The sequence below is a fragment of the Eulemur rufifrons genome, chromosome 24 (genome assembly GCF_041146395.1).
Source record: "Eulemur rufifrons isolate Redbay chromosome 24, OSU_ERuf_1, whole genome shotgun sequence".
NCBI lineage: Eukaryota > Metazoa > Chordata > Mammalia > Primates > Lemuridae > Eulemur > Eulemur rufifrons.
Window position 1 is genome coordinate 36645075 of NC_091006.1, and position 13265 is coordinate 36658339.

General features: G+C 44.5%; 1 protein-coding gene across 3 annotated transcripts in view; it reads left to right on the top strand.

Annotated features, from left to right (window-relative positions):
* ATP8A1 (ATPase phospholipid transporting 8A1) overlaps positions 1-13265 on the top strand; it is a 190259-nt gene that overhangs the window by 156215 nt on the left and 20779 nt on the right. For all 3 annotated transcript variants that reach the window (XM_069458057.1, XM_069458058.1, XM_069458059.1), the window contains 3 exons: positions 940-1001; positions 2445-2501; positions 3424-3531. In XM_069458057.1, coding sequence (XP_069314158.1) covers positions 940-1001; positions 2445-2501; positions 3424-3531 — 227 coding nt within the window. The remainder of the gene's footprint in view (positions 1-939; positions 1002-2444; positions 2502-3423; positions 3532-13265) is intronic.

The window sequence follows — 13265 nt, forward strand, 5'->3', positions numbered from 1 at the left end:
AACATTCTAAGAAAAAAAAAAAAACGAATACCAAAAATAGCTCAAACCGAATAGAATCCAAAACAGCAATGACAGAGTTTGAAAGGAATTTCTGAGTAATTTCCTCTTCTGGAGAGCAGACTCTAGATCTCTCCTTGCACCTTTCTGGGAAGATGCCTGACCACCCACCTCCAGCTAAGGCGGTCCATGCCGCCTGTGGAGGCCGGGTCCAGCCAGCACTCGCTTTCTTCTGTTAACGGATGAAGGACGTGTGTCGTGAACTGTGTTTTACAGGTCTGACGTTGAGGGGTTTGTAGTTGTTTTGCCTTATTTTTCATTTTTAAATAAGGAGGGGTTGGGGAGGTTGTTTTGTTTTATAGTTTTTGAAAAGCTGGGGATACAGAAGAACAATAAACATGAAACATAATATGTAGCTCTAACAAATACTCATTTATTCCCTTGCCTTAGCAATCCTCAAAGAGTAGTCTGTAGACTCCTGGGAATACCCAGGACCTTTTTGGGGACGATGAGGTCAAAATTTCAAAGCTTAAAATTTTTTTTTAATAGTATTAAAACATTATTTGTCTTTTTCACTGCTGGTGCAAAAGCAGGGGTGGGTCCAGCTGCTGGTGCCGTAACACGGACAGTGGGGCCCGTAGTTCTGTTCTTCACGGCCGTGCACCGGCTTCGCTTCGTGTGCTTGAAGACACCAACGTGTTTATTGAGTCTTGAAACTCGGTACACATCGTACTATTCTGTGTGGCAAACTGGGACGTGGCCTTGAAGCACTTCTGCGCGCCAAGGTGCGGCGATCGTCTCGAGGAATGGTGGACTGTTTGAGTTGGGAGCTGAGCCAGTTTCCCTCCTGAGGTTATAGAGTCACCGTGGGTGAAAGAGCCAGGCAAAGTAGACCTGTGGATTCGTTTTCCTTTCTAACAGGCCTCTCTTCTTTTCCCGCAGGTACTGTGTTTGGAAACGGGAAAACCTCGGATTATCTGCTGCTGGGGAACTTTGTTTACACTGTGAGTGCAGGACTTTTGCCTCCTTTGCATATAAAATCAGAGCCTTTCATCTGTGCTTACTTTATTTTAAAATTTAAATGTATGCATTTCTGGATGTAAGAGTTGTTTACAGTTCCCTTTAAAGATGAAATAACTATGTTTTGACTCTTAGGAGATGTTTATATTAGGCTTTTAAAATGTCATTTAGGTTCACCAACTTTAAAGGGCTTCAATTGCCATTGTTTTCAATATTTTCTCTTTACTCTTACTACCTTGGATATTTTTTTCTTCACTTTCACTTTTTGCTCAATTTTACATGACCACCATTGTTATATATTTTCTTGCTTTCCTGAATTTACGGCAAATATCATTGAAGTATTCTTGGGTGTGTAACCAGTAATTATTCTGGAGTTTGTGATAACTAAAGTGAGATGGAAATCTCCAGGCTTTGGGCACGTTTAACCCATGCATGGCTCAGGACCACTGTGGGTCACCACGCCAAGCACTGTGGACCAGACACAGAGGGTCCCAGCTCTCCTCACTGCCGTTAAAGAGCTGAAACACGTTTTTAAACCCTTTTCCCTTAAAAGACCACTCGCATGCTCGTGCATGAGGGCGCACAATTGGTATCTGACAAAAGTTTACTCCAAGCTTCAATGCTGAGCTCTCCGACCCAGGCTCTGCCCTCTCTGGTCATGGCCACCCCTCAGCCACCACATGGAGAAGGCAGCTGTTCTAGATGCCAGGCTCTCCGAGGGGCACACCCAGTGGATGGAAAAATTGCAATACGGTGTTTCCATAGCAGGTGTTTAAATAACTGAATGATAGGAAGTTAAGACGACTAAGTATCAGAGGGATTAAGGTTTTGGCAAATCCGGGGGTCTCCTTTCTGTCGACATCAGCCCCCTGGAAGTAGCCAAAGAAAAGCAAAAATATCTTCGAGGAGACTGGTGGCCTGTCCTCATACAGCACCAGTGGAAAAACAGAAATCAGGAGATACTTAACAGAGTAGATGAAAATAAATCAGAGTCTATATCGTGGATGTCTCCCAGAGACACCTGGAAGCACCCAGGTCTCAAAAGGGCGTTTTTCTTAAATTTCATGTCAAACTAAATCTCTTTATTTTAGAACGTTTTATATACCTTAAATTAATATTTATACTTTAATAAGAGTTTTATTTCTACAGATATTAACCCTAAATTGCCATCAGATACCCTGCTGAGAGAGCCCAACTGTCCCCTTTACCCGAACATCACGAGCGCAGAGCTGGTCTGTCTCGGCCCTGCTGTGGCTGCTCAGCTCGCTCACCTGCGTCCTGGCTTGCTGGATGACAAGCCAGCAGAAAATGATCTCGGAGTCCCAGGGTTTAATTCAGAGTTATCCATTCTTCCTAAATCCCACTTTCAGTCGTTCGATGAACTATCGTGTTTATGGAATCAAGTGGCGTTTTCCCCTCTGTTTCAGTTCGTGGTGATCACCGTGTGTCTGAAAGCCGGACTGGAGACGTCATACTGGACATGGGTAAGAGCATCTCTCCGGACAGCCGGGCAATGTCACGTGTCCTTACGCATTCGCTCCGGGTTTTTGGTTATTTTTCACTCTAATTTAGTGTGTCCCTTTATCCTAGTTTGCAGGTTGTTGTTAATTATGGGGTGTCGGAGTGATGGGGGTGAGCTAGGAGTTTTAGTCGGGAAACACTGAGTCAAAGTTAAACTTGTTCCCACAAGACTTCTCGGAGCGCTTAATATATTATTGACTAATGTGAGTATCCCAGGAAGCGGGGAGACTCCGCAAACTTATTTGACTGCAGATCTTTTCCTAGAGGCGTCACAGACTGGCATTCTGCAGAACACCCATCGGAAAATTATTCTGAAGACCGATACTATTAATGAAAGATTTGTCCTCAGACTTCTATAAATGCACAACCTGGATAAAACAAGTTCCATTTTAGATACTCTTTTTTTGTTGTTTGCAGTAGGTCTACACCCAGGTAGAGACCCATTAAACAAAAAGAAATTCAAGTTGTATGCTCAAAAGAAAGATTGGCACAAGAAATTTGGATCTGACAGTCGTTGGCGTACGGATGATATTCTCACAGGCGGCTAACGTCTTTCAGCAGGAGCACACAGAGCAAAATAAGGGAGGCTTAAAGACGGCAGGGGGTAAAAAAGATAAGAGGAAAAGGAGAAAACCCCCAAAGGTGTAGAGGAAGAACTATGAGTTCTAAATTCCAATACCGCAAACATCGTTTCGTAACTTTTGTAGAAGAGATTAGCACTTAATGAAAGATCCAATTAAAAAAAACAAACACACACACAGTTATGTAGAAATGCCCATAGATAATATTTTTATGGCTGTGATAAAAAGCTAATAAGAGCATCTGTGAAGGTTTCGTCCGTGTTTGTGTGCTCAGTTTGCCTGACTTGTCTTTCCCGCTCCGCAGTTCAGCCACATAGCCATATGGGGCAGCATCGCGCTCTGGGTGGTGTTTTTTGGAATCTACTCGTCCCTGTGGCCTGCGGTTCCGATGGCCCCTGACATGTCGGGAGAGGTAATGTGCGCTAATAACTCACAGTCCAACAAAACCTTAAAAATTGGTACTCGTTAATGAACTTTAATCGTTTGACATGATTTTCCATCTTGCTGATTTATATAAAAATAATATTTGACCGTTTAAATTCCACAGTTATGAGTAACAAGTCTTGAGAGAATATTTTAAACTTGAACACTTTACTGGAATCTGACGTATCCTTCCCTAAACGTAGCCAGAACAATAAAATATGGTTATCAGGAGCTCGAATCTCGTTAAGAATGTCTAGAGAGAAGATGCTGTTTTTAAATTCAACCCCGTAAATTCACAAATACATTTTGGATAAGAGATTTGGGGCAATGATGAGTTTCTGTCTTCAGGACAGGCTGTTGTTTCTTCTGTTACCTCTTAGTCTAAAGAAAAGTTTGCTGTCAGTAGATAGAGTGCATTTTTTGCGTTGTCTCAACGATAGCAGTTCGGTTTTCATTTTGAAAGAATTAGGGCAGCTGACATTTCAGCCTTATCACAGCCCGTTTTCGATCCTGTCTGTCAATTTCTTGTTGCACGGGTAGGGACTGAGTTATTAGGTGTTCACAGCGAGTGTCAGAGATCTCCCTTCCTTCAGAAGAGATTCCAGCAGGAGGAGGGTTTATGATTTCAATTGCAGGAAATTTGACATAAAATGTATAAAAGAAAATGTGGAAAACATTTCAGGATTTCCTGTGACCTCACAGTAACTAGCAAATCAAGGTAACGTGAGCCCGGGTGCAGTGCCTTGTTCTCCCACAGTCCCAGGGCCGCTTTCCAGCGGTTTCCGTGTGGCTGTGGTCCCTAAGTCCTGCCTGAGTACCTTTCACTTTTGACAGTCTGGTTTATAGATCGTTTTCATGAAATTTTATCTGACGGCATCCTGCTTTTTATAAATTAGCACAATGCAGACACATTTAAAAAAATTTTCGGTTAAATTTATTAGAGAGAGGCATCATCTGCTATTATAGCAAAACCAGACGTATCAAGGAGCATGTACTTCCTTCTAATAAACATGAAGGCTTCTTTTGAAACATGTACTAAATTTACAGCATATATTTTAAGAAAAGAGAGAAAGCTGTGAATTTCAGCATCTCCTCTGTACCTTGGTCTCTGAGTCCTTCTTTTTCTGAAAGAAATAAAATCGATGAATGTATGATGCCGTTTGGAAAATCCAGTTCCATTCTTTGTTTTGATTTGATGTGCTCTGATTGGACCTGCTTTTTCCTGAGGTCACTGCTAATTTAATATGTTTTTCATTAGGCATATGTCTTTGCCTCGTTTTATGTCATTTCTTAATGTTTATTTTATTTTCAAAGTAAATAATACAAGATTTCTCAGACCCAGATAGTTTAAGCAACTGTGGCCGATAGATTGGATGACAAGAACTGAGTTGGTGACCACCTGCTTCCAGGACAAGTGTGAAGGTTGACTGGCTTTTTGCCAGCCACATAGGATTCTGCTATTACCTGTAGAATTCCCAGTATTACCCAGACACAAAACTTAATATCTTCTCTTGAGACTTGTGGTGATGCTGTGTTTGATTCAAAGTGAGACGAATGTCGGTTCTCCAGCACGTTCCTGTCCACGTCACAGACGGTGGGAAGCGCTAACACGGGTTCTTTTTGTTGTTGTTTTATTGCTACGGCTACTTTGAATAAGTGTTTAAATAGCTGGTTCTCCATTGAAAATATGAAGAGTGGATTAATTCGGCTGTAGACTTCACTAGCTTGTCCAAATGTAAGTCTGTTTCATTATTCAAAAAAAAAAAAGGGAATAATACTTTAAATGTAGTGCTTGCAAAGCGTTTTGGTGGGTGTGTTTGTGTCATTGAGCCTCATAGCAACTTCATAATAAGGCCGCAGCAAGAATGCCAGGCACACGCTCAAGGGAAGATCATCTTCGTTTAACTGTTTCTTGGGCACTGGAGGAACAGGCCCTAAAACACATGGTAGCTACATTCGGTTTTTAACATCTTTATTATAGGTATAGAGTCACTAGTTCCATTACAACCCAGCTTATTTCAGAAAGAAGTAACTATTCTTAGGTTCACACTTTTCTAGACTTAAACTTCTATATCTTAAAATTCTGTATCTCCTTCAAGAGTATAGCCAAATGCATATGTATATACACGCATGCATATATATGTGAAAAATTCATTTATGGGCTAGTATCTACATGTATATATGCAAAATTGGCCATTTATTCATCTGTTAACTTTCACAGCAATATAGTATTGCAATATATTGTGTATTACATATATTATTATATATCATATAATATTACATTTATATATAGTATATATATACTATGCACATAGTAGATATATACACTATGTATATAGTAATATATAATTGTATTATATATATATACAATATATAATTGTAAGTGTCAATATTGGCATCAGCTGACCTAGCACCTTTGATTCAATCCGCACCATGAAACACAACCCAGCATAGCCCCCGTTCCTTGGCGCTGTTCTGCAGGATTCCACGTGGCGTGCAGGTCCCTTTCTGTCACAGCCACTAGCAGGGTCATTAGTGTCTAATCCAAAGACCACACCTGTAGGACCCCACTCCTTTCCTGTGTTGATTGGCAGCCGTTCCTTCCAAAATGACGTAACTATGTATGCAAGTATGTTTTGTTTGCCTGAAAGCTTAACGAGGGTCTCCGGGATGGTGCAGGTGGAGTGGAGTAGACAGACTGCCGAGAGCAGCCCTGTCCTGCTCGGTGCTGGTTCCGGAAGGTTCTGAGCCACCTCCGTGGTCGCCTTCCAGCTCCTGAGATTGAGACTCTCTTGTATTCTCTTCACTGTGTTCTCTCTGGAGGAACATTTTAAATGTTGAAAGGGCACAGACCATTTTACCCTAGTTAACAGCATCTCAGGGTGCAAATTATACAGATGAGACACCTTACGGGTACAGGTCTCATGCCTCTATTTTCAGCCTGATGTAGATTCACACGGAGAGCAGGATTTTACAGTCATTTCCAATTTATACTCTTAGTTCATCCTTTTAGCCCCCGTCTAAAGACAGAGCCATTTCTCTCAACATGACGAAAGGAAGTCAACCTTTATTAGGCACCTACTGTGTTCTCCAGGTACGGGGTTTGATGCCAGGTGCTCCTTGTTGCAGTTAAATCCGTGTTGCTAACCTTTGTGGTAAGCAAAGAAATTGCCAAAGACCCAGGTCTTTCTTTCCAAATCCCACTGGTTTCCTCTAAAATTTTGAAGAATTCAATCCCTTCTCGTAGGAGTCCATCGCTGTGCTGTTTTTTACTCTCAAGTGGAAACTCTTTTGTCTCGTACCCGTCGTCCTTAGGTCCAGTTGATCTGCTACTTCCCAGCTTACCCAGGGCCCTAGAGAATTCCCATAAGTTACCCAGATGTAAAAGTGCTCCTGTCTCTTTCTTAAAAATGCCCAGATTTTTTAATTCCCACTTTGCAACACCTGCCTAACTCCCTCAACCCCATTTACAGAAATTCCATCTCACTTCAGATCCCAGCTTCTTGCCTCTTGTTCACAGCAATATTGGTGTAAATAATACCCATCTCATTAAGAAAAACGATGATCTAGAAACCCCGCATCCCGCGTCATCAGAGGGTGTGTGGCTGCCACTCAGCGGTGACAGGCGCTGACGGAAGCACTTTGCGTGGGTTCGCTCATTTCATGTTCAAGCCACGCTGTCGGGTGGGTCCTGTCAGACATGTCACAGACACAGAGTGGTTACTTCACTTTGTCAAGGCCACACAGCTCCTAAGCGTCTGAGCTGCAGTTTGAGCCCAGCCCGAGTCTGTCCCTGCAACCCACGCACACACTGCTGTCTGTTCCTTTTCCATTTCTTCTTTCATTGCTTCTTTCCCCTCCAGGGTGGCTTCTCTCCTGGCCTCATCAACTTTAAAGGTTTAAAGCCCTTTTAGCTTCAGGGCCGGCGATCAAAGCACTTCCTTCCATCTGGTTGGTGAACTAACCGGTCGTCATCTGCGTGGGACATTTCCATCTTCAGCTGTCCTTACCTGCCCTTGTCACTGACCAGGGGGTCTTTACATGCCATTGAGGAGCTTCCCACCCCACCCCCTGCTGCAGCTCCTCCTGCGTGCCCGAAGTCACCAGAAAGCTGTTTCCCTGACATCTCCGGGTTTGGTGCGGACGCCAGCTCGCCCTGCCCAGCCGAGAGCTGGCTGTTGTCGGTTGGTGGGCAGGGGGCTCCCATGTGGGGGACATTCCTTCCTGTAGCTCCGCACTTCGTTTCCATCACAGCTGTTCCACGGCGCCGCCCGTAATAGTGACTCAACTGATGATGATTAGCAAGTATCCCGGTACTGCCAGTGACTGAAATATTTAGCTGTCCAGAAAGACATTATTCTGACATGGCGGAATGGGTCATATGAAAGTAGACGATTGGAAAACACACCGATCAGAAATGACCTGGGGAAAGAAAATAAAGAGAAAACCGTGTGACGAACCTGGCTGTGACTTTAAATATGTCACTGTCTTCCTCGCTAAATATGTCGCTGTCTTCCTCGCCTCTCACAAATACGGTTGTGATTTAGGAGGAGGACTTTTTTTCAGACCCGACTTGTGTTTTTTCACACCAGCACAACAATTTATGGGGCAGGGAGGGCCCCGGGGGAAAGCTCCGTGTTATATAAACACACGCTGGCCTGCTTTTCCGACTCGTCTAAAGGACGTGGCTGCCTATTTTTTTTAATTTCTAGAAGAAAATGTTTTAGAGCCAATATGATTAGTCAAGCAGATTAAAAAATAAAAAAGCACAGCAAGGATCATTTCGTATCAGGATTAATACCAGAAGCTTAGTATCGGCAGAACTTAAATTTCTCGCCCCGTCCCCCCCGGCCCCATCTGTTTCTGCTCTCCCGGCCGGAGGGATCTATAAAACTACTGAAGGAAATTGAAGTTAAGGAATGAGCATGTGTTTTACAGAACCTCAGATCTCTCGGTGGAGGCTTGTAAGGGCGTTCTGAAAAACAATAAGAACCTTTGTCGAACCCTTTGGTGTCACCCTGGCAGCAGAGGGTATTAATAAACTACATTAGCGATATGATTTGCGCAAATTGTGCTGTTGCCCGTCTTATCCGACATAATAAATTACTTTTCATAGGAGGAATTTCCTGGTTAAAATAGTCCTTATTCATCTATCAGCTTTTAATTGCCTGAGTAGCCGGGGATACTGTGTCGGCCAGCAGAGCAGCCCTCTCGGGCGGGGTGGGGCGGTGTCACCACACGAGGGAGCGTCATCGAGGTCGCTGTGCTTGGCCGAGTAGCCTGGAGGGAACAACTGCCCAAAACTGTCAGATGTTCTTAATGAGCCAGCGACCGTGAGCCCAGCCAGTAAAACACACCATTGGTCACGGTCCTCGTGCCCCGGACAGTGCAGGTGACAGGCAGACCTCACAGCTCTGCGAGCAGCTGGCCAGCGGCCACTCCCAAGCCCAGTTGTAAGCAGCACACACAGAAATGCGGAGAGGGAGAGCGAGGCAGGGGTGAGGGAGACCGAGGCAGGGGTGTGGCAGACGCAGTCGGGGGTGAGAGCGTTTGCAGACACCGCGGCTAGAGCTCTCACAGAGTCGTTAAGGACGGCGTTGCTTTCTGGAGACGCAGCGCTTTTTCCTACCGGGTACAGCACGTGTGTGCTGGGCGTCGCGTGCGCCAGGCTCTGCGTTTGGCTCTGGAGGACGTCGAGATGGGTGGAGCCGCTCTTTGCCCCGAGGGGCCTCACTGCTGTTGATGGGCCTTGACGTCGTAGACGGGAGCGGGCGCGCTGTGCCCAGATGCTGTCTCGGTGAGCAGGGCGCGGAGGCCGGACGAGTCCTGCTCTTGGACCATCAGCTCCAGCGTCAGTTCACTCTTGCCTTCGTTCATTCCAGGAATGAATGAGTGTTGAGGGCTTCATCCGTGCCAGGCACTGTTCCCAGTGACCAGGTTAGTTAGGCAGGATGCCCGCTGCAGTGCAGATTGAGGGGACGAGGGAACGAGAGGGAGAAAGTCACTAAACCAGCTGACAGATGGCTAAATGATGAATGAGTAAAGACAGTTTCACAAAGCGCGAAGTGACAGGAAGAACGCAAGGTGACATGATGGGACAGGACGATAACGGGTTCTCTGGGAAGATCCTTTTGAAGTTGGGATGAAGCTCAAATGACTCGGGGACGTCTGCCTGTGAAGAAGAGCTTTTCAGGCTCAAGAACAGCAGGTGCCTGCGCCGTGGGGCAGGAATGAGCCTCTGCAGTCAAGGGAAAGGCCGGCGTGGCTGGAGAAAGCACTGGGAGCCGGGTCGGCGAGGTGGCAGGGGACAGGGGACAGGCCACCCTCCAGCCCAGCGTGCCAGCCCCCGAGCCACTGTAGCTTCTGTCTCAATGACAGGCCAGGCATCCTGTCAGAAATACTCATAAAAGAAATTATAAGTGACCATGTGCCATCGGTTTCAACAGAGGTCGTAACTGGACATCATCCTTGTTTTCCATCCCATGTTAACATGAGGGGACCGGCAGTGGTGGTCTGAAGCTGCCCTGTTCTAAGTTAACGATTAAGTTCCCTACCGTGTTTCATCCAAAGCAGGTTATTTTATGGTATTTTTTTAGTGGTTTTTAACTGTGGATTAAACAAGATTGGGACTTATTTCTCTCCTACGTGAAAGAAGTCAAGTGGGAGGCAGGCAGTGTCGGACTGGGGTGGCAGCAGCGCAGCCATCACGGCCAACCCTGGTGTACGTCCTCACAGCCTAAAACGGCTGCCTAAGCTCCAGCCATTTCACCAACATGCCAGTCAACGGGAGGAGGAAGAAAGATCAGCCCTTTCTATTTCAGGCTCCTTCCTAGGTATGTATGGCCACTGCATTTTTACTTACATCTCATTGGCCAAAAGCTAATCACGAGGCCACAACTAGCTGCAACAAGAAAGCCCGAAGAACGTAGTCTTCAAGCTGCAGGAAAAGGTGTCCGGCCAAGGATCCAGGTGATTCCATCTAAGGAAAATGGGGGAAAAGGAATAGGTTGGGGAGCACCTAAAAGTCTCAGCCATGGAAGTCAAGCATTTCTCTATATAACCCATGTATCGGCTTTTGTATGCTTTTCTGTAGCTAAGTGCTTTTTGAAGTTTTGAGTTTTCTAAAAATCATTTTCTGTAGCTTTGAAATATAGGTCATTGTGTTTTATAGACTGAATTACTAGTAATCAAACTATTGATACTTTGTGAGATGGTTTTTTAAAAGATTAGGCAGGACGTGCTGGCTCACACCTGTAATCCTGGCACTTTGGGAGGCTGATCTCTTGAGGTCAGGAGTTCGAGACCAGCCTGAGCACCATAGTGAGACCCCGTCTCTACAAAAAATAGAAAAACTTGCTGGGCCTGGTGGCCTGTGCATCTGGGGCCAGCTACTCGGGAGGCTGAGGCAGGAGGATCACTTGAGCCCAGGAGTTAAGGTTGCAGTGAGCTATGGTGACACCACTGCACTCCAGCCGGGGCAATAGAAGGAGACACTGTCTCATCACAAAATTATAAAGACCTATAAGAATGACATAACAAGTGAAAACATTGATCACTGAGATTATGTGCCCCGTCTTATACAATGTATGCAGTAACATAACATTTTTAAATTGTTTCTCCTAATAAAAAATATTCTGTTACTAATACTATCCTCATTTTTCTGTTACTTTTAAGTTTCTTAAATAGCACAATACAGGAGATTAAAACAAAACAAATTCTGTTCTTAATTATTTTTACTATTCTGGGAACCATATTCCTAGAAAATGATGTTTCAGAACCACACATTTTCTAGTGCTCTCAGCGCTTTTTTAGACTATTTTCTTTTGCCTGTTCCGTTCTCAGTGTGCATTGATAGCTATACTCAAATTTTACTATTTTTGGAAAAACTTAACTTCTGATTGATCCAGGTCCCAACTAGCTAATCCTCCTTTTCCCCCTACATCTTTTTTAGTCATTTATTTTCTCATTACTCATTGCGCCAGAGGGCAGAGATGCAGAGGTTGTTTCTTGCATGATGCAGCCAGATTGGATGTTGGTTCCGAGTCGCACAGACTGACCTCCCGTTCAGCCCCTGGCCAACCCCCAGAAATATCCAAGGGAAAGATGCACATAAGCACTGCAAGCTGGTATCCAATTTGCATGTTTTCTAAAATTTCTGTTTGTTTGTTTGTTTGTTTGGGAAAACCCAAGCCAAGCATTCTGTTTGTCTCTGAGTAATCAAAAGCTGCTGAGAGTAATTGCAAACATATTGGCGTTTATCTGAAACACCCTTCTCCTTAGTTGTTTTCTGGATGTTCTGCCCTATTTTTACGCAGAAATTAATAATTTATCCCATATAAGAGCCCCATTCAGTTCGACCCAGCTGAGATTTATGGAGTGTCAGGGTGTCAGCGGATCAGAGGCTAAAAAGGAGGGTCCATTCTGAGGAGCTCGTGTGCTGTGGAGGAGGCCGGCAGATACTCGGGGTGTAAGACACTAAAGATGCTGATGCTAACACAGGAGAGAGCACTCGACCCCCGAGCTATTGTGTGGAAAGGTCTCTTGGTGCTACGGTTACCCGGGCCGTGAGTGTAGGAAGGGCTTTCCACGCAGAGAGCAGCCTGGGCTCCGGTGTGTTTGACACAACTGTGAGCAGCATCTTTGACAGCTTGGATAATATTCTCTCGTGTGGACGTAGCTTAGCTTGACCTGCCACATGGTGTCCTATTAGCTTTGGCTAACGTTTTGTTATTTAAAAGAACCCACGGGAATATTTTCATTCCCCCAAATTAGTTGTGTGGGATGTTAGTAAACAGTATATGGGAAAAAGTGTTCCACAATCAATAAATATACTTGGGAAACCTTTTTTAAACAACTACTCAGTAGGATTCTTTACCGTGACTTCCGGTAAGCCTTAACTATTCTCCTCCACTGTGAGTGTCCGAGAAGGGGGCTGCCCCCCTGGGCCCTTCCAGAGGGGGGAGATGCTCTCGGGACCAGTGACCACAGGACAGTCTCCTGAGATACTAACCTGTACGCAAAAGCTGCACCTCATTGTGACATACAGTTCAGAAATTGAATCATCAGATTAGCGGGAATACGCGTCTGTCCTTGGTGCACACGTTGCCAAATTCCTGTCCCAAAGACTGGTACTTTGCTGGTGGGAAGATGAATTGTTACAGATACCTGTTCACCCTACACACGCCACTCCCCACCGCACCAAACTGTGACTGTGACATTTTAAGATCTGATCAGATTTGCTAGTGTTTCTGTGACGCAGAGAGGCTCAGCTCTCCTCCCTGTTCCTGGTACTCACCGCTGCTTTTGTGAGCATCTTCCCGATCTTTGCCTATCACGACTGCAGCTCTTCCTACGAAGAATTTAAACGGGCTATTTTTATGATCAGATATTAACACAGAATTTTATGTACTTGTAGCATTCTCCCAGCTTCTTGTTTATCATTTACTTTTTGTTATTTTTTTGAACATGTGGAAATTATACATTTTTGTGAATCAGTTCTTTAAAGCATTTCCTTTTGTAGTATTTTTCACTGTTTTTAAGCTTAGAAAGCCCCAAGCTTTATCCAGATGCTTAATAATCACTTCTTAGATTTTTTTTTGTCATTGCCAACAATAACTCTTAACCCCTCTAGAAGTTAATTTCTCTTAATGCACTCCCCTCCAAAAACGTAACTATAACTAATGAAGTTTTGAAGCACTACTGTCTTCTGAATAATTTTCCTTT